General features: G+C 33.5%; 1 protein-coding gene across 1 annotated transcript; it reads right to left on the bottom strand.

Annotated features, from left to right (window-relative positions):
• Positions 1–14,222: 14,222 nt before the first annotated feature.
• Positions 14,223–15,683, bottom strand: LOC118749752. The gene is made up of 2 exons (XM_036484531.1): positions 14,953–15,683; positions 14,223–14,851 (listed from the first exon to the last, which is right to left on the bottom strand). The coding sequence occupies exons 1-2, from the start codon at positions 15,659–15,661 to the stop codon at positions 14,835–14,837; spliced, it is 726 nt and encodes a 241-aa protein (XP_036340424.1). The 5' UTR covers positions 15,662–15,683; the 3' UTR covers positions 14,223–14,834.
• Between the last annotated feature and the right edge of the window lie 1,117 nt (positions 15,684–16,800).

Below are 16,800 nucleotides of genomic sequence, written 5' to 3'. Positions count from 1 at the left end.
CCCCCCCCCCCCCCCCTACCCGATTAGCTGCGTACGCCCTTGAACTTTCGTCCTATTAGGCATGCGCATATGGATATTGTTTGCGAATTGTGTTTATTTATTTATTTTTAATAATTTTCTTTAAAATAGAATTCAATCTATAACAGAAACCACAATAATAAAAGTTTAAAAGCTTGCACAAATTGCAAAAAAATTAATCAAACTTCAAAAAAATTGTTATCAAAATTTCAACATTTTTAATTTGAAATTTAGAAAATTTTCGAGTATGCAGCTCATTCAAAGAAGTACACTAAAGTGGAAGTTTCTAGTCATTAAAAATTACCGTTGATTTTTCAGAATTTTTTAAAATACAAAAAAAATTTGATCATGTGTTATACAGAAGAAAATGCGAACACCCTCCACAAAAAAAAATTCTAGCAACAGCAACACCCCCACAAAAAAATCTATAAAATCAACGGTAATTTTTAACAACTTGAAACTTGCACTTTCTTATATTATAATTGAATGGACTTCAATACTACATACCCGAAAATTTTTTAAATATTCTAATTAAAAATTTGGATGACCATTTCTTGAAGTTCGATTCGTTTTTTTTGCAATTTGTGCAAGTTTTTAAACTTTTATTATTGTGGTTCTTGTTACATATTGAATTATATTTTAAATGAAAATCATTAAAAATAAATAAACATAATATTAGATTTTCTTGCTAATTAGTTGATCGCATCAGAATGTGTGTATGTATGTACTTACATACATATGTACATATGTACCCAATACACATAACTCGTCTACTTATATGCCCCAATAGTTTTGGAGTCAAATGAAAATGCATGTCCCACGCATTCATATATCTATATGTACATGCTATCACAGCGCACGGCAGTGCGCGCGAGTGACGAAAGCAGCAACAGTAGCATGCTGAAATAACTCGCTTATATATCTGTGTTCGTATGGAAAAGTAGCTTATGTCGAAAGGCAGGCTTTAGTTAAATCGGCATTCGCAGCATAGGATTGCGAATAGCTCACTGGCGCTGAGCCGTTGAACAGCTTTTGGCAAATAAACGTGCAATAAATAGTTCCTATACTAGCAAGTCAATATTCTTATTAAGTCTCTGCAAAAAATTTATTGTCGTTTAAAGAATAAAGGGAATGCCGCATTATACTAAAGCCAGCCTTTCGACATAAGCGACTTTTCCATACGAACACAGATATACACGAGATTCGGAAGTTTTTATCCAGACGTCCAATCGACATGATATATCGTTGGAAAGATCTTGCAGAGTGTGTCCAGAAAATATATTCAAGCTTCGTAAACGATTAACCGGATTCTTAAAAATTAGGCTAAATTGTTGCGAAACAAAAAAAGTTTTTTTGCTTTTGAGGGTTTAAGGGGCATGTAGACACACCCAACATATTTGGTGTCATTCTATAGGCCAATACATTTCAAACGATACCTTATATATTACGCTCCGGCCACTAGTTGGAAAGATATAGAGGTAAATGTTTTTTGGTTCGTGTCTCCACTACGAGATGCTTTGGTATGTATGTGGCGTCTGTACGTACCATCATTTAATTTTTTTCAAACTTTCAGGAATTAAAGTACACAAGAAACTAAGAAGGTTTTGTTCCAGGATATTTTGATTCGTATGCCTGTGTGGGCGTGGCTGCTGCCTTAAATTCGAAAAAAAGGCAATTTTGTAAACTACCACTGAGGCCGCACTACTCAGTCCATGTCATTGATGTGGATATCAGTAGAAGGGTCTTTAAACAAGCTAGCTAAAGCTATTTTTTGTGTTTATAAAATATAAATATGCCATAACGTTATCGCCTAAAAATCGGGCTGCTGAAAATAGAGATTTCGGGCATTTTCTCAAAAACTGGTCAGTCGATTTTATTCTAAGTTTCCAGAAGTCTAGCCCAAAACCTTAGCTTTCATCTGGTATATAGCGTATATCTGGAAAAAATCTTGTCGTGGAGACATTGCTATACAAATTGAAATATGTCGCTCCAAAAAGGACCAAATGGTTAAAAACTAACATATCCGTCTAATTTGGTTACTTTAAGATATAAAAATAACATACCCAGTTCCCCGAAAAAAATCGCCCATTCCCCGACTGCCACTTAAACCGAAATTCCCTGCAAATCGGGGATTTTCCCGCGAGTTGACAAGTTGAAGGATGCAGCTGTGCTAATCACTTCGTACATGTCTTGGAAACCACAATTTGTGTGTACATATTTTATAGTTTTTTTCAGTCACATGCCGAAATTGTAACATTCTTCCCCATTTTAATTGCAGGTATGTACATAGTATTTAACTATGCTACATGGGTTTATCACCCGCACTTAACCTACATGGGAAGACGCGTACAATATTACCTACAGTTGTACATAAATATGTATTTATGAAAGCATTTAGATCACCCAATGTGCCGCTACTACTTACATACATACATATGTATAAATTGCCACTGAGCAAAACTACTTGAGAAAAAATCATTAGTTTAATAGCACGAGTGCAACACCGTACACGTGATAGAAGTAAAACTTGTTAAAAAAAGCACATGTGTGCGCCCCACACCTAGTAGAAATTTTAACAAAAATTAAACTACGACGCAATCAGACGAATACAGTTGTTTATTGTATCCAAAGTTGGTACCAAGTTGATAAGTTTTTATAATTTTTCATATTTTTTTTTATTTTTAATTTTTTCGAATACATATCATCCTTGATATCATCATATCCTTGATCATCCTCTTTCACTTTATTCCGTATTCGAAAAACTATGTGTTTCAATGGACACATCGATTTGAATACATAATTTAGATTTAGAGAATATTTTTAGCAATTTATTTGAGAAAAATAAAACATTTAGTTTATTGTTTGTATTTTCGTCGGTTTTGCAAAGCATTATATTTAATTGACAATAGGCAAACTACATAACATAGACCTAAAATGTCTTCAGCGAAAGTACAGATTTGAGATCGATTTTAAGCGGTCGTTATTCATATATCCACATACATATGAACATGTATTACCCTTCATATCAATTCAGGTGGCTATTATATGCGCCCCACGCTTTTCATTTTCAATCTCATAAATTGGTTATAACGACTTTTGCTAAAATTTCAAAATCAAAAGTTATCAAAACAAATTCTATGGGACTGAGAAATATTATTTTCTACCTTTTAGTCCATTTATAAAAGCGTTGTATATTAAAAAGTTTTTTTTTATATTATTTATTTTAAACTATAGTTAAATCGTTAATAGATAAGTTAACATCCCTAACACTTTTACAGTATACATATATGTATATACATATATCAGTCTTTCTTATTTTAAAAATTCATCTCCTACATAAATGAAAAAAAGATACCAAATTAAGTATACACAACTTTTTCATCCCAAGTATGCATAAATTCTCCAAAGGGCTAAAAAAAGGGCTAGGGCAATTTCAAATTTATGTGGCCAAAAAAAGTATGTGGTAGCTAAATCTAGCCACCAAAGGGCTAAAACGGCAACACTGCTCACGGCAGCATTCATGCACACATACATAATTACACGTATACTAAAATACAACAATAACTATTTCATTCATAAACGCATTCGCATATTTCTCAAGGCCAAGTAAATTCATTCATAAAAACAACCGCAGCACATCTCCCCGCTAATTCATCACCAACAAGCGCAACCTTGTCAATCCGACAAAAAAATTCTAAAATCTTAAAATGAAGAAATCTCGGCCAGCCAAGTGAAAAGTGGCAATTATTTCTCTATATCCAGTAAAATAAGTTATCTCGAATTTTGGCAATTTTTGGTAATTTATGACAAAACATTCAATTTCTCTGTTCCCTTCCAATATTCCAACCACTAACTAGTATTTTAAGGTGTAATTTTAATAAACGTTAAATAAAAGTGTACGATTTCTGCAGAAAAATACATAATTTTTTTTTAAATAAAATCAAAACTATTTGTTTTTTTGTTATTTTATGGCCTTATAACAATTATATTCAACAATTTTTATGAGCTTGAGGCTGTTTTAAAAGAAAAACTTAATGTGGAAAAGCAACAATAATTTGAAAAAATGGTAGAAGTGTTAGCTATTTCGGAAATCACGACATTTCCTAGTCAGACTTCTTTCAGTATGATTCGAACCGACGATCACCACTGACTCAGCCAGTTACCTACGCACTGTGCTAAGATTGCCTTGCTAATTCTTGTTGCTTATTTTCCACTATTTCACTTTTGCTAAGCCTACTACAATCAAGCGCAACTATTACGCTGCTATTCACGTGATCATGTGTTTGTTGGTTTTGTTGGTTTTAGTTAATATTTCTATTACTTATTAGAATGTTTAACTTTTTAGGCGTTTAGGCGCTGAAAAACAAGCGCATAAAAATATTTGTAAATACATATATGTACATACCCACTTATGCAAATAAAAAAATGCTGCGCGCGGTTAAAATTTGTTGGTTATTTTTTTGTATAAAAATATGGTTCATGCTTTAATCAAAACACATAAGTCAAACTTTATACAAAACTTAGAAAAATTAAAAAAATTTTCGTCTAAATTTTGAACTTTTTAATCTGAATTTTTAGAATGATAGATCGGTAGAAAAGCAAGTGCAAGTTTTAAGCGGCTAAAAAATCGCGTCGATTTTTAATGATTTTTTTTTGCGGACGGCTTGTTGTACTTTTTACCATGTACATAAAAGCGAATATCTGTAAAAAAAAAGCCCAAGACCGTTTGCAAACAAATTGAAAAACAATATATTTTATAAATTAAATACACCTGTTATATGCATAAAACCGCAAAATACGTCAGAAGAAAATTCATTAAGAATTAAGTCGATTTTTTATCCGCTTAAAATGATCACTAGAATTACATACATAACCAATCTATCTGCGTACCCAAAAGTAGAAAATTTACATGAAAATTTGTTGATTTTTTCTACGTTCTGTATAAATTTTGAAAGTTTGACTTATGTGGTTTCGCTAAAAGCAATAACAAAAAAACTTTTTACTTGAAAAACATTGTAAATATTAAACAAAAAAGAACCATGCAATCACTTTTGATTGCCTGTGTATGTACGTACATATGCGTGTCTAACAAATTATGGCTTGTTATCAAAATACCGATATTAATTAATAAACTTAATATTATATAGTACAAATGTTTTGTAAAATTAATTTCATTAAAATTATGATAAACAAAAAAATTTCAAGAAAAAATTGTCACCGTTTTTGAAATATTTACATTTTTTCGAAAGTAAAAAAAATCGTGCCTTTTCATGTGTTTTCTTTAACTGCAACTACAAACCGGACAATACTTAGTAAATTTTTTATGTAAAATACTTCCAGATAGTTGCCTCTCCATACTCAAATGCAATGTAGTTAAAATATATTAAGGAACCATCATAAAATTACTCCTATTTCTGGATTTTTAACTTTTTGATATTTTCTTCCCCAACTTTGACTATCTCGGGTGAAAAAAAAATGTACTGAGCTATAACTTTACATTACATAAAAAAACTACTCATTTAATAAAGATTTCAGAAAGGGTCCACACTTACTGTTTTGGATGGAAAAAAAAAGTTATAGCCGCTTTTGTGGGTAAAGGACTGAGACACGCTAGAATGTATTTAATAGATTTAAATTGAATTCGCTCTTGTTACCGTCAAATGACATGCTAAATAGTATAAAGGTACATAATTACTTGCTTCTGATATTATTTTATGTTACTTACCGGAATTCGGACTAGAGTCTATAACAAGGGCTATATCTATCAATATTTTGTGTGAAGGATGGGTTCACGTGAAATAGATATACATGAGTTGTTTGAAGAAAAATGTATTCATTTATTGATAAAATATACTCAAATTGGCGACCTTCTACTCTAATACAAGCTCGGCACCTTTTAAGAAAAGACGCTTTTTGAGATCTTAAACTCAATTGGGCTATCTCAGCAGCAGCTCCATTTATTTGTTCCCGCAAATGCTCTTCGTTTTGAATGGTTTTTGAATAAATTTTGTCCTTAAGACAGCCCCAGTAGAAAAAATATAATGGATACAGGTCTGGCAATCGAGCGGGCCACGTGATTGTCCCGTATCGTCCGATCCATCGGCGAGGATAAGTTTCGTCTAAATGAGCTCCTTACTTCACGCCCGTAGTGAGCAGGGCACCCGTCATTTTGCAGCCATAGTCTTCGCCGCAGGTTCCAAAAGAGTTGGAAGCCATTCCTGAAGGAACTTTAAATAACTGTGAGAGTTGATCGTTGGCGGCAGTTCCACAGGTCCCAATATCTGACAATTAAAAATACCGCACCATAAATTTATTTTGTACCGGTACTGCGAACGATCTTCTCTCATTTCGTGAGGATTGTCTATCTGCCAACTGTAAAGGTTATGCAACTTAAAATAACCATCACGTTTGCATGATGATTCATCGCTCCAAATTATTTTATTAAAAAAGTTGGGGTCTAATGCATGCATTCGCAACATTTCACGGCAAAATCTAACCCTCGACAGGTATTCTCTTTCCTGTAGAGCCTGAACACCTTGAATGTGGTAGGGATGAAATCGATGGTCTTTTAAAGCTTTGTGAACTGTAGTTTTTGGTATTCCCGTCCGTCTTTCCATCATTCTCACTGAAGTCGATGGACCTAGTTCTACTTCCTCTAACACAGCTTCAACATCTACCGTTGCAGGACGTTCTGTTTCGCCGCCACGCCTTCCAGGTATGCGACCTTAAAAAAGTGAAAAATGATAGTTAACAAGCAAGCAAACAAGAAAGGTGTAAAAATCACTTACCTTCATATATTTCACTATGGGTCCGGGCGAATACTTCACGACCCGGATGTCGACGATTGGGGTATCACTCTGCATAGAGTCTTTGAGCAGATCTGGCATTACAGCAAGCTTCGCCATAAATTAGGTAAATATCCGCATACAGTATATTTTGCTTAGCTGCACATCCTTCTTTGCACGAAAAACTTGTGCACGTAACCGAAAAAGGCACTTAAGCGAATTTTCTTTGCTACTTCAATGAGGAAGGTATCCGAATCCCTATGAAACCAAATATTGGCGGAGCACTTACCATGTAGAAATTACTGCAAGCGAATGTTTTACCGAATGTTATCTAATTATCTATATAACTACATAAATTGATAGCCATTTTCGTTGTTCTGCGAGATGAGCAAAATAAATAAAAGGTTATAAAATTAGGTAATTGTAGGGTCAGTGCAGGTAGACGTAATACTTTCATTGATAATTGATACTAGTCGCACGATTTTTAAGGCAGGTATCGCCAATGTGCAGGTATGTTGAATGCAGTTTCCTTATAAATGTTAAAAATAATGCTTTTGATGCGCATTTTGGGGTAGGTATCTTAAATTTGCACTTAAGCATAGAGGCAGCAAAGCAAAATATACTGTATTCATGCGACGTATACTGCGTGTTCTCTGTCATAGTATTAATAACACAATGTTCGAAGGGTCCAATTTCACAAAATCCACTTTCACTAATTCCGGTAAGTAACACAAAATAATGTCAGGAGCAGGTAATAATGTACCTATGTACTATTTAGCATGTCATTTGACGGTAACAAGAGCAAATTCAATTTAAATCTATTAAATACATTCTAGCGTGCCTCAGTCCTTTTTTTTCTATTCAAAACAGTTAGTGTGGCACCTTTCTGAAATCTTTATTAAATGAGCAATTTTCTTGTGTAATGTAAAGTTATAGCTCAGTACATTTTTTTTCACCCGAGATAATCAAAGTTGGGGAAGAAAATATCAAAAAGTTAAAAATCCAGAAATAGTCCTAATTTTATGATGGTTCCTTAATATATTTTAACTACATTGCATTTGAGTATGGAGAGGCAACTATCTGGAAGTATTTTACATAAAAAATTTACTAAGTATTGCCCGCTTTGTAGTTGCAGTTAAAGAAAACACATGAAAAGGCACGATTTTTTTTTAATTCGAAAAAATGTAAATATTTCAAAAACGGTGACACTTTTAACTGAAAATTTTTTGTTTGATGTGAAAAGAAATTGAGTGAATATGATAGAATTTTATTTATTTTTATAAATCTAAATACCTACATTTCCTTGTATTTATTGAACTTTTCTTATACATATTTTGTACTTGTATGCGCCATAAAAGAGAGTCATTAGATAAGAATCGAATTGGTTTCAACATATAGTATATTTATATTTCTATATTTGAATGCAGAAACATTATTTTATTTACATTGTCTGGGTTAAGAGCAATAGTACAACGTTTTTCGGTTATTAAATTTCTACTTGAGCCATGGCGCTGCCTTCATGATTGATTTCGATAAAATCTGCGAACGCATTATCTTCCAAGATGTCGTTGCTTTGTATATTTCCATCAGATCCATGCCCAATAAAGCTAGTCATTATTTCCTTACAATTTCTGATAACTTGTAGTTCTTCATCCGAAGAAAATTGTAGTAGTTTATTTGTTGGCGGAAAAAATGGGCAATTTTGTGGTATTTTGTAAAATGTGGGAAAACTGTTGCCAAAATTTCACTGAGGAGAACCGATTTTACTTGAGTTATAAATTCGATATCATTTTCACCAGCAGAACAGGACTTTTTTAATTTGCTTACATATGGAATTATCAAATGTATTGTGGGCAATTTACTCCCTTCAAGCTTTTTAGAAGCATAATCAAATGGCTCTAAAAGTCCAGCGACGCAACTGAAATGGTTCACATTGAGGTTTTCTATTCTGCTTGTTTCTTTTTTCTCTTTCAGAATATTTGCTATGTCGAACCAATTTTCCTCTATTGATTTAACTAGATAAAATATTGTGTTCGGGCAACTCTTCGCCAGAGTTATTTTTAACATTGGAAAATATCTCCCAAACTTTGCTACGACCTCTTTTTTGACTCAGAGTGTATTCTCCACTGTGGAGCTTCTTCTTGATGCCGGCACTTTGCAATAATGCGCTTGCGGAGTCCTGTTATTATAAACATATACCATTATCATTATTAAATGGACCGAAATGTAGATTCACTATACATACATACGTACATCATTTTAAGCTAAACGTACTTACATTTTCCTCTACACTTTCCATTCTTTTTTTCGTTTTCGATGCTAAACACAAAATATCATATAAATTGTAATAAATTTGAGTCTGAATAAATTTAAAGTTTTTCATTCATTCATTTATATAATTCTATATGAAGTTAGAAAACTTGAAACGCAATGAATATTCATAAAATACAAAATTCAAAACGCTGGGTGTTTTGAACTTGAAATAGAATATACAATTCTACTGTACTCTCTTTGGCTTGAAATTAGAATCGACTCATGCAGAGGTCTAATTCATATACACATGTACAGTGGAGTAGCACTAGCTTGAACATTGCATTGCTTGTACTTTGATGTGTTTGAATGTTTTATGGTACAGAAGATTTGCTTACGGATGAAAAATAATAAAAATCGTCCGTGCATATATGTAAACATATTTTTATAAACGCTTTGAAGTATAGAAATTTTTAATATTAAATTCTACATAAAATATTTTTTTTGTATATATATCTGTGTTCGTATGGAAAAGTAGCTTATGTCGAAAGGCTGGCTTTAGTATAAATCGGCATTCGCAGTATACGATTGCGAATGACTCACTGGCGCTGAGCTGTTGTAGAACTTTTGGCAAATAAACGTGCAAGAACTAGTTCCGATACTAGCAAGTCAATATTCTTATTAAGTCTCATCAAAAAATTCCTTGCCATTTAAAGAGTAAAGGGAATGCCGCATTATACTAAAGCCAGCCTTTCGACATAAGCTACTTTTCCATATGAACACAGATATAAATAATAAAGTCACATTGACCCACCTGTACAAAAATCGTGGCGCGTCATGGACAAAAATTTTACAATTTCGGACCGAAAAATGTGAAAACGAGCTAAGTTGCCACGTTACATATGTGAACTTCCGATAAAACCTCATATGTTTGTGATTTTAGAAGTTTTGATTTTATTTAAAGAAAATTATGTATTTTCGTGCAGAAAACGTACACTTTTATTTAATGTTTATTAAAATTACACCTTAAAATACTAGTTAGTGGTTGAAATATTGGAAGGCAACAGAAAAAATTGAGTGTTTTGTCTAAAATTACCAAAAATTGCCAAAATTCGAGATAACTTATTTTACTGGATATAGAGAAATAATTGCGACTTTTCACTTGGCTGGCCGAGATTTCTTCATTTTAAGATTTCAGAATTTTTGTGTCGGATTGACAAGGTTGCGCTTGTTGGTGATGAATTAGCGCGGAGATGTGCTGCGGCTGTTTTTAAGAATGAATTTACTTGGCCTTGAGAAATATGCGAATGCATTTATGAATGAAATAGTTATTGTTGTATATGAGTATGTATACGTGTAATTATGTATGTGTGCATGAATGCTGCCGTGAGTAGTAGATATGTAGATTTGTATATATATATATTTAGGCAGCAATATGCACATATGTATGTATGTATGTACTTATATATGCATGCAAAAGTGTTGTCAATTAATATAGCATGTACATATAGATATATGTATGCGTTGGAAATGCATTTTCATTTGACTCCAAAACTATTGGGGCATATTAGTAGACGAAATAAAGTCTACTCTTAAGTTAAAGTTTGTCAGCCCCAAATAAGAAGAAAGTTAGTATGTACATACATATATGTAATATTATGTGCATGTGTAAGAACGTTATCAATAAATGATTTTGGAGTATGTGTATTGGGTACATATGTACATATGTAAGTACATACATACATATATTCAGATGCGATCAACTAATTAGCAAGGAAATTCAATATGATATTGTTTGCAAATTATGTTTATTTATTTTCAATGATTTTCATTTAAAATATAATTCAATATGTAACAAGAACCACAATAATAAAAGTTTAAAAGCTTGCACAAATTGCAAAGTGCTCATTTACACACGGCGATTTTTGTTGTCGCAACTCGACGTTTGTTGGAGAGAGCGCGACGAGGAAAGGAGAGGGGCACCGAGTTGCTCGTTCGGGCAACACGCTTTGTGCTCTCGTTCGTCTGTGTAAATTGAACCGCGGTTCACAGCTGACAACAACAATTGCATACACACAAATCGCCGTGTGTAAATGAAACGAGCAACACCAAAAGGGAATGTGAAAAATCGAGGCGACAAAAGTTTTCGTGTATAAACGAAATCAAAAAAAAACGAATCAGACTTCATCCAAATTTTTAATTAGAATATTTAAAAAATTGTCGGGTATGCAGTATTGAAGTCCATTCAATTATAGTATAAAAAAGTGCAAGTTTCAAGTTGTTAAAAATTACCGTTGAGTTTGTAGATTTTTTTGTGGAGGGTGGTCGCATTTTCATCCATATAACACATGATCAAATTTTTTTTTGTATTCTAAAAATTCTAAAAAAATCAACGGTAATTTTTAATGACTAGAAACTTGCACTTTAGTGTACTTCATTGAATGGGCTACAAAGCTGCATACCCGAAAATTTTCTAAATTTCAAATTAAAAATTTTGAAATCTTGATAACAATTTTTTTGAAGTTTGATTAATTTTTATGCAATTTGTGCAAGCTTTTAAACTTTTATTATTGTGGTTTCTGTTACAGATTGAATTTATTTTAAAGGAAATTAAATAAATAAACACAATTCGCAAACAATATCATTTTTAATTTCGTTGCGAATTAGTTGATCGCATCTGTGTGTACTACAAGCATCCATATGCGCATGCCTAATAGGAGGAAAGTTAGTTGCAGCTTTTTTCACATATACCTATTCCACTGAAAATGATGTGAAAAAGCTGGAACTAACTTTAGTGTCAACTTTATTTTGACCATGAATGAGCCCCATTATCTATATGTAATACGAGTATTGCACTGAAAAATCATCATTCAACACATTGGTCCGTATGCATAAACACTAAGCAATTGCTTTTACTTAAAATTTCATACCTTTCACTTAAATTTATTTGAACAAATCGAGTAAAAGCTCTGAGATTTTTATAAAGAGCATTTGCTTAGGTTACAGGCATATGGCATATTTTCTCGAAATAAATGTTCATAAAACTCAAACATAACTTTTCGAGAAAAACCACTTAGCTAACAAGTGCAATTGCTGCTTTTGTACGTTTTTGTCAATGTATCCATCCATGTTTGTTGCATTGAAAGCAGCATAGCAATCGTTAAAAAATTAAAACTGATTTTTTCTTCGCTTTTAAATGCCGACAACAAATTACCAAAGAGTACGCATTTGTAGGCTTTTTTTTGTCAATGTGTCCATCTTTAAAGTGAATTTGGGAAAACACTAAGGCACCTAGAAAACTGCGGTTTGTTGCATTGAAAATAGCGCAGCAACTGCAATAAGAATCGTTAAAAGAAACGATTTTTGCGACCCAAATGACGACGAAAAATCACCAATGAGTTTGCATATTTGCATAGCTTTCACATATTTATTAGATAACAAATCTACGTTTTGGAGTTAAAGCATTCCCTGGCATATATTTTCGAAAATTAATTTTCAATAATTTAACCAAGAATTTTAATCTTTTTTTTTATTAAATTAATGCCGCGAAAAAGAAAATCCAAACCAAAGTACCTAACATTGATACAAATTGACAAAATTATATCTCCGCTCAGCTTTGTTAACTTGCCGCTCAGATCTGTTAATTTGCCGCTCAAAATTTTCGATTCGAGTGGTGAACTTCTAGAGCGTTTTTGGTAGTGTTTGACAATTCACACGGCTATTCGTAATTGCTGCTTCTCTGTATTAAACGTTCTCTGTATCTACCGGCGACGTTGTTGTCTAGACTAGTTTTTGCATATTCTTTGTCTGAACAAACAAGATTCTGAAATGATAAAAGCGTGGTAAAAAAAAGGGAGAAAGTTGTTTTGATTCGCGCGTCAAAGATATGTAAAAGGTTTCGACGGTTTTGGAAAAAGGCTCACTGGGTTAAAGAAAACGTGAAAAGCATGCATTTGCGCGAGCTGGTTAGATGTGACAGAAGTTTTATTTTCACCAAAACATGGTACCAAATTGAAGCCGGCATCAGGAAGTGAACAGCCTGATGTTAAATGCCAAGGTGGTCGACCACTCAAGCAATTTACGCATTATAGTGGACGATCTAAGCCATGAACGAAACACACAAGATCCCGCGGGAAGGAAAGAACGAAAAAAGTTATTTTCTAGCTGCCGAAATCTCGACGCCATCTTTGTTGTAAGAAGTAAACAACGAACAGAACGGAGAAAACCGCGAAATTGTTGAACGCATGAAAAATCATTTTTATTATGCAAATTATTCTATAAATCATGCCGTTGTGTTAAATTATTCTTTATCTTATGTGTACACACGTTGTCACAAGCGAAAATGAAGTAAATTGCAGTAAAAAGCCACCACCAAATTGTAAACAACGAAGAAATGTAAACAAACGGCTAATGTCAAAATCGTTCAACTTTTTTCCTAAATGCGATTCTAACGGGCTAGTCTCCTGCCCGCGTGATCTTGTCTTTTTGGTTCATGGATCTAAGCGAAGAAGATTAGAACAGTTTTAATGTGCAAAACTTCGGTATTACTTCGTAAGCATGAGTCATCATAGCACCGCACAGTGTAACTTTTGTCATTTTTAGGATGCCAAAATTAATAACAGCCAAACCAATGGACCAATTCATTTGAAATTTTGCAGTGTGGTTACAGATACCTAAATCTGATTTGAAAATGAAAATGGGCCTGTTCCGCCCACTTTTTCCCCTTGCCCTCATATAAGGTGAAATTTCACATAATCATATTTTCTAGTTAAAACGCATTTTCCAGTGCGAATATAAATAAAAATTGTTTAGATTTCTTAACTTTACAGTTAGAGGCTTTTGATTAATATTTAAAAAATTTTATTTTCAAAGTCAAACACAGCTCAGGTACACATATTTGTAAAAACTAAATCGAAATACATACAATAAATAAAAAGTGATATTTTAAAGTTAGTCGGAGTCAATATCGTCGACATTCTCTGGTTCCGATAGTAAGCTAATAACTTCACTCGTTAATGGTCGCCGCTTTGTCCTAGGGGTTTTCCGCAAACTATTTATGAACGGGTCTGACGATATCAGCAATCTGTGCAGCAAATCCAAGTTACTACAAATTCTTGACTTTTTTCTCGTGAAAAGTTCACGATAGTTTCGTGCATCTTTGTTATTGTATGAAACCTTTTCAAAAGATTGATGTTTATGCCGGTTATGTCTGATGTTATTTCAGGATCTCCAAAGAATCTTCTCGCAGTGTTGCCATCATTTGTGTTGCCGGTTTTTTGCTTTGGCATATCAATCAAAAGACCAACTTCTTTCCTGAATCTTTTTTGTATATGTTCTTTCTTCTTTTTCATCTTTTCCTTATTTTCTTCGCCCCGCACACACCAGGTCTTCATTTCCATTCGATAAGCGATGTGTAGCATACATTCCATGCATCGTATCCAAGAATGTAAAGGGGAAATTCCGAAAGCAAGCATGCTTTCGTCAATATTTCGCTCTGAGAGGGCTCGCATATTGTTCATATCTTTTGGTGAAGCCCCACATATGTAGCACTTTTGCGATGATGTATATGCCGATAGAGCGTTGCAAACTTTGCCATCAATCATGCACAACACAATCGTCGATTTCACTAGAAATTTTAGGTTATCCGTTTGAATTGTTGTAGGACGAAGACTGGAAATTTGGTCTTTGACAGATTGCACCTCCTTTGAAATAACATCTCGTGTTTCTTTTGTAAAAACAAATTTTATCGGGCGGCAGTATCTCGTGGAAGATGGAGCAGGATTACTCCAAACTATAACCTTACGTCCGTCAACTATTGTATACATTTCAGGGAGTACTAGTGAAATGAAAAACATACTAGTGTCCGATTTGTTATCTTCCGAAAATTGCTGTTTGTAACAGCTATGCTCAGCTCCATCACATCCCCATTTAATAATTGCATTTAGTTCATTAACTTCAGGAATAGAAAGCAATACCTCTTCTTGTGCAAGACACAATCTTCGTAAGCTGTGATCAATTAGGGATTGCAATTCAATTTCAGCATAGGTTTCCGTTACGGTAATTTTTTCAGGATAGCATAAAACCTTTGATTCTTTTAGACAGTTATATGAAGGATATATTTTCCTGTTAACTTCTGAAGTGTGCTGCCGGATCATTGAGTATTCATGTGTTGAAAGATTTGAGTCAACTATCATCGCAATTGCTTGATCTGGTGTCAAACTTTTCTTATTTTCATCCGATAGTCGGGACTTTTTGTATGCAGTGCCTCTTGATGGTGATGCTGAGGACAACTCCTCAACTATTTTTGCAGAATTTCTTTTTCCTGATGATCGTAATTTCAATTCCGCTGCCATTAACAGTTGATCATTATCGACATTGTTCATTAGTTCCTTAGCTTTTCGCTTTCTTGTGCGTATAGATAACTCAGCGAAGGTTTTTGTTGGCCTGCCCGGCCTAGGAATATCACGAGAAGTGCATGGCTCAACATCAAGGATACAATCTTTGAAATCATGATTTTTTGATAACCATTGAGACTCTTGCTCAATAAATTTTTTTGTAGATCGGCCACAACGTTCCCATCTCATACGAATATCATGACTTAGCCTCATGATGTATTGTTTTAGTTTTAAATGATCCACATCTCTTCCAATTCGACTCAAAATATGGTTTAGCATAGCTTTGTGCTTTTCTTCATTGTTGCTTTTTAGCCAAACTTCAAAGAGTGGATTTCGTGGTACAGCCATAATTAATTGATGATAGGTATAGGCAAATTTGGTACAGCGCAGTTGGTTATACTTCAATGCAATCTTTTTTTAGTATGATGCATTTTTAGCTATGTTCTTTATTTATATAGTCTTAGCGAAAGCACTCACTTGCTTAAAAGTACTACCTAGAATAGACGACCCTCAGGTAGACGTGCTCGATGGTTATAAGGGATAAGAGCACAACATAGATTTTAAAGGCTCGCTAACAATAGGAAAACCCATATGACAAACAATGAAGGCTATTTAGTACACAACTTTCCTTTTTCTGGGTTTTTACCATTTCAGGTATAACTGTCTTTTTTGCGGATGTAGTATCGTAGACTTGAATTGAAGACATTCCATTGTTGGTCATTGTGCATTCATATATGAGTAAGGGCATGCTGACCTTGAGTTAGCGATATGCAAAAATGACATAGTGTCGGCAAACTTCTGCAATTGTTTTTTTTTTTTTCTGAAACTATATTAAATTCCCTTAGTATATGTATATAATCATCAAGGCGAATTCGAGCGAAGTAAGTAAGTTCTATTCTATTGAAAACGAAAAATTTTCTAAGCTTTCCAAATTTTTAGTGGCTGTCTAAACAAAAAAAAAAAAAATATTAAAAAAATACCTACGTGGCTGAAACTTACCAATGCTGTTATAAACTACCCAAGTATGTAAAATAAAATAGTTTCAAGTCAAACCAGTTATCCAAAAATCCACCACGTGGCCACAAAGTTAATCAAAATTTTTAGACTGTGAAACGATTTTTACACTTGTTGCAATCAGCAAAGTTACATAACGGTTATCATGAGGATTGTGGGTTGTTTGCTTTGCTTTGAATACATTTTCTTAACAGTTGGTTATTTATCTGTAGCACATCAAAAAATTTTGAAGATTGGAGCACATTGTTTTTTTGACTTTTGGCATCCTAAAAGTGAAAAAAGTTACACTGTGCACCGCTTTCGTCAGTTTGATAATATGCAAGCATTTTCAGCTCATC

The sequence above is a fragment of the Rhagoletis pomonella genome, unplaced genomic scaffold (assembly GCF_013731165.1).
Source record: "Rhagoletis pomonella isolate Grant_MI unplaced genomic scaffold, Rhpom_1.0 Rhpom_scaffold_00042, whole genome shotgun sequence".
NCBI lineage: Eukaryota > Metazoa > Arthropoda > Insecta > Diptera > Tephritidae > Rhagoletis > Rhagoletis pomonella.
This window is presented reverse-complemented; position numbering and strand designations above follow the sequence as displayed.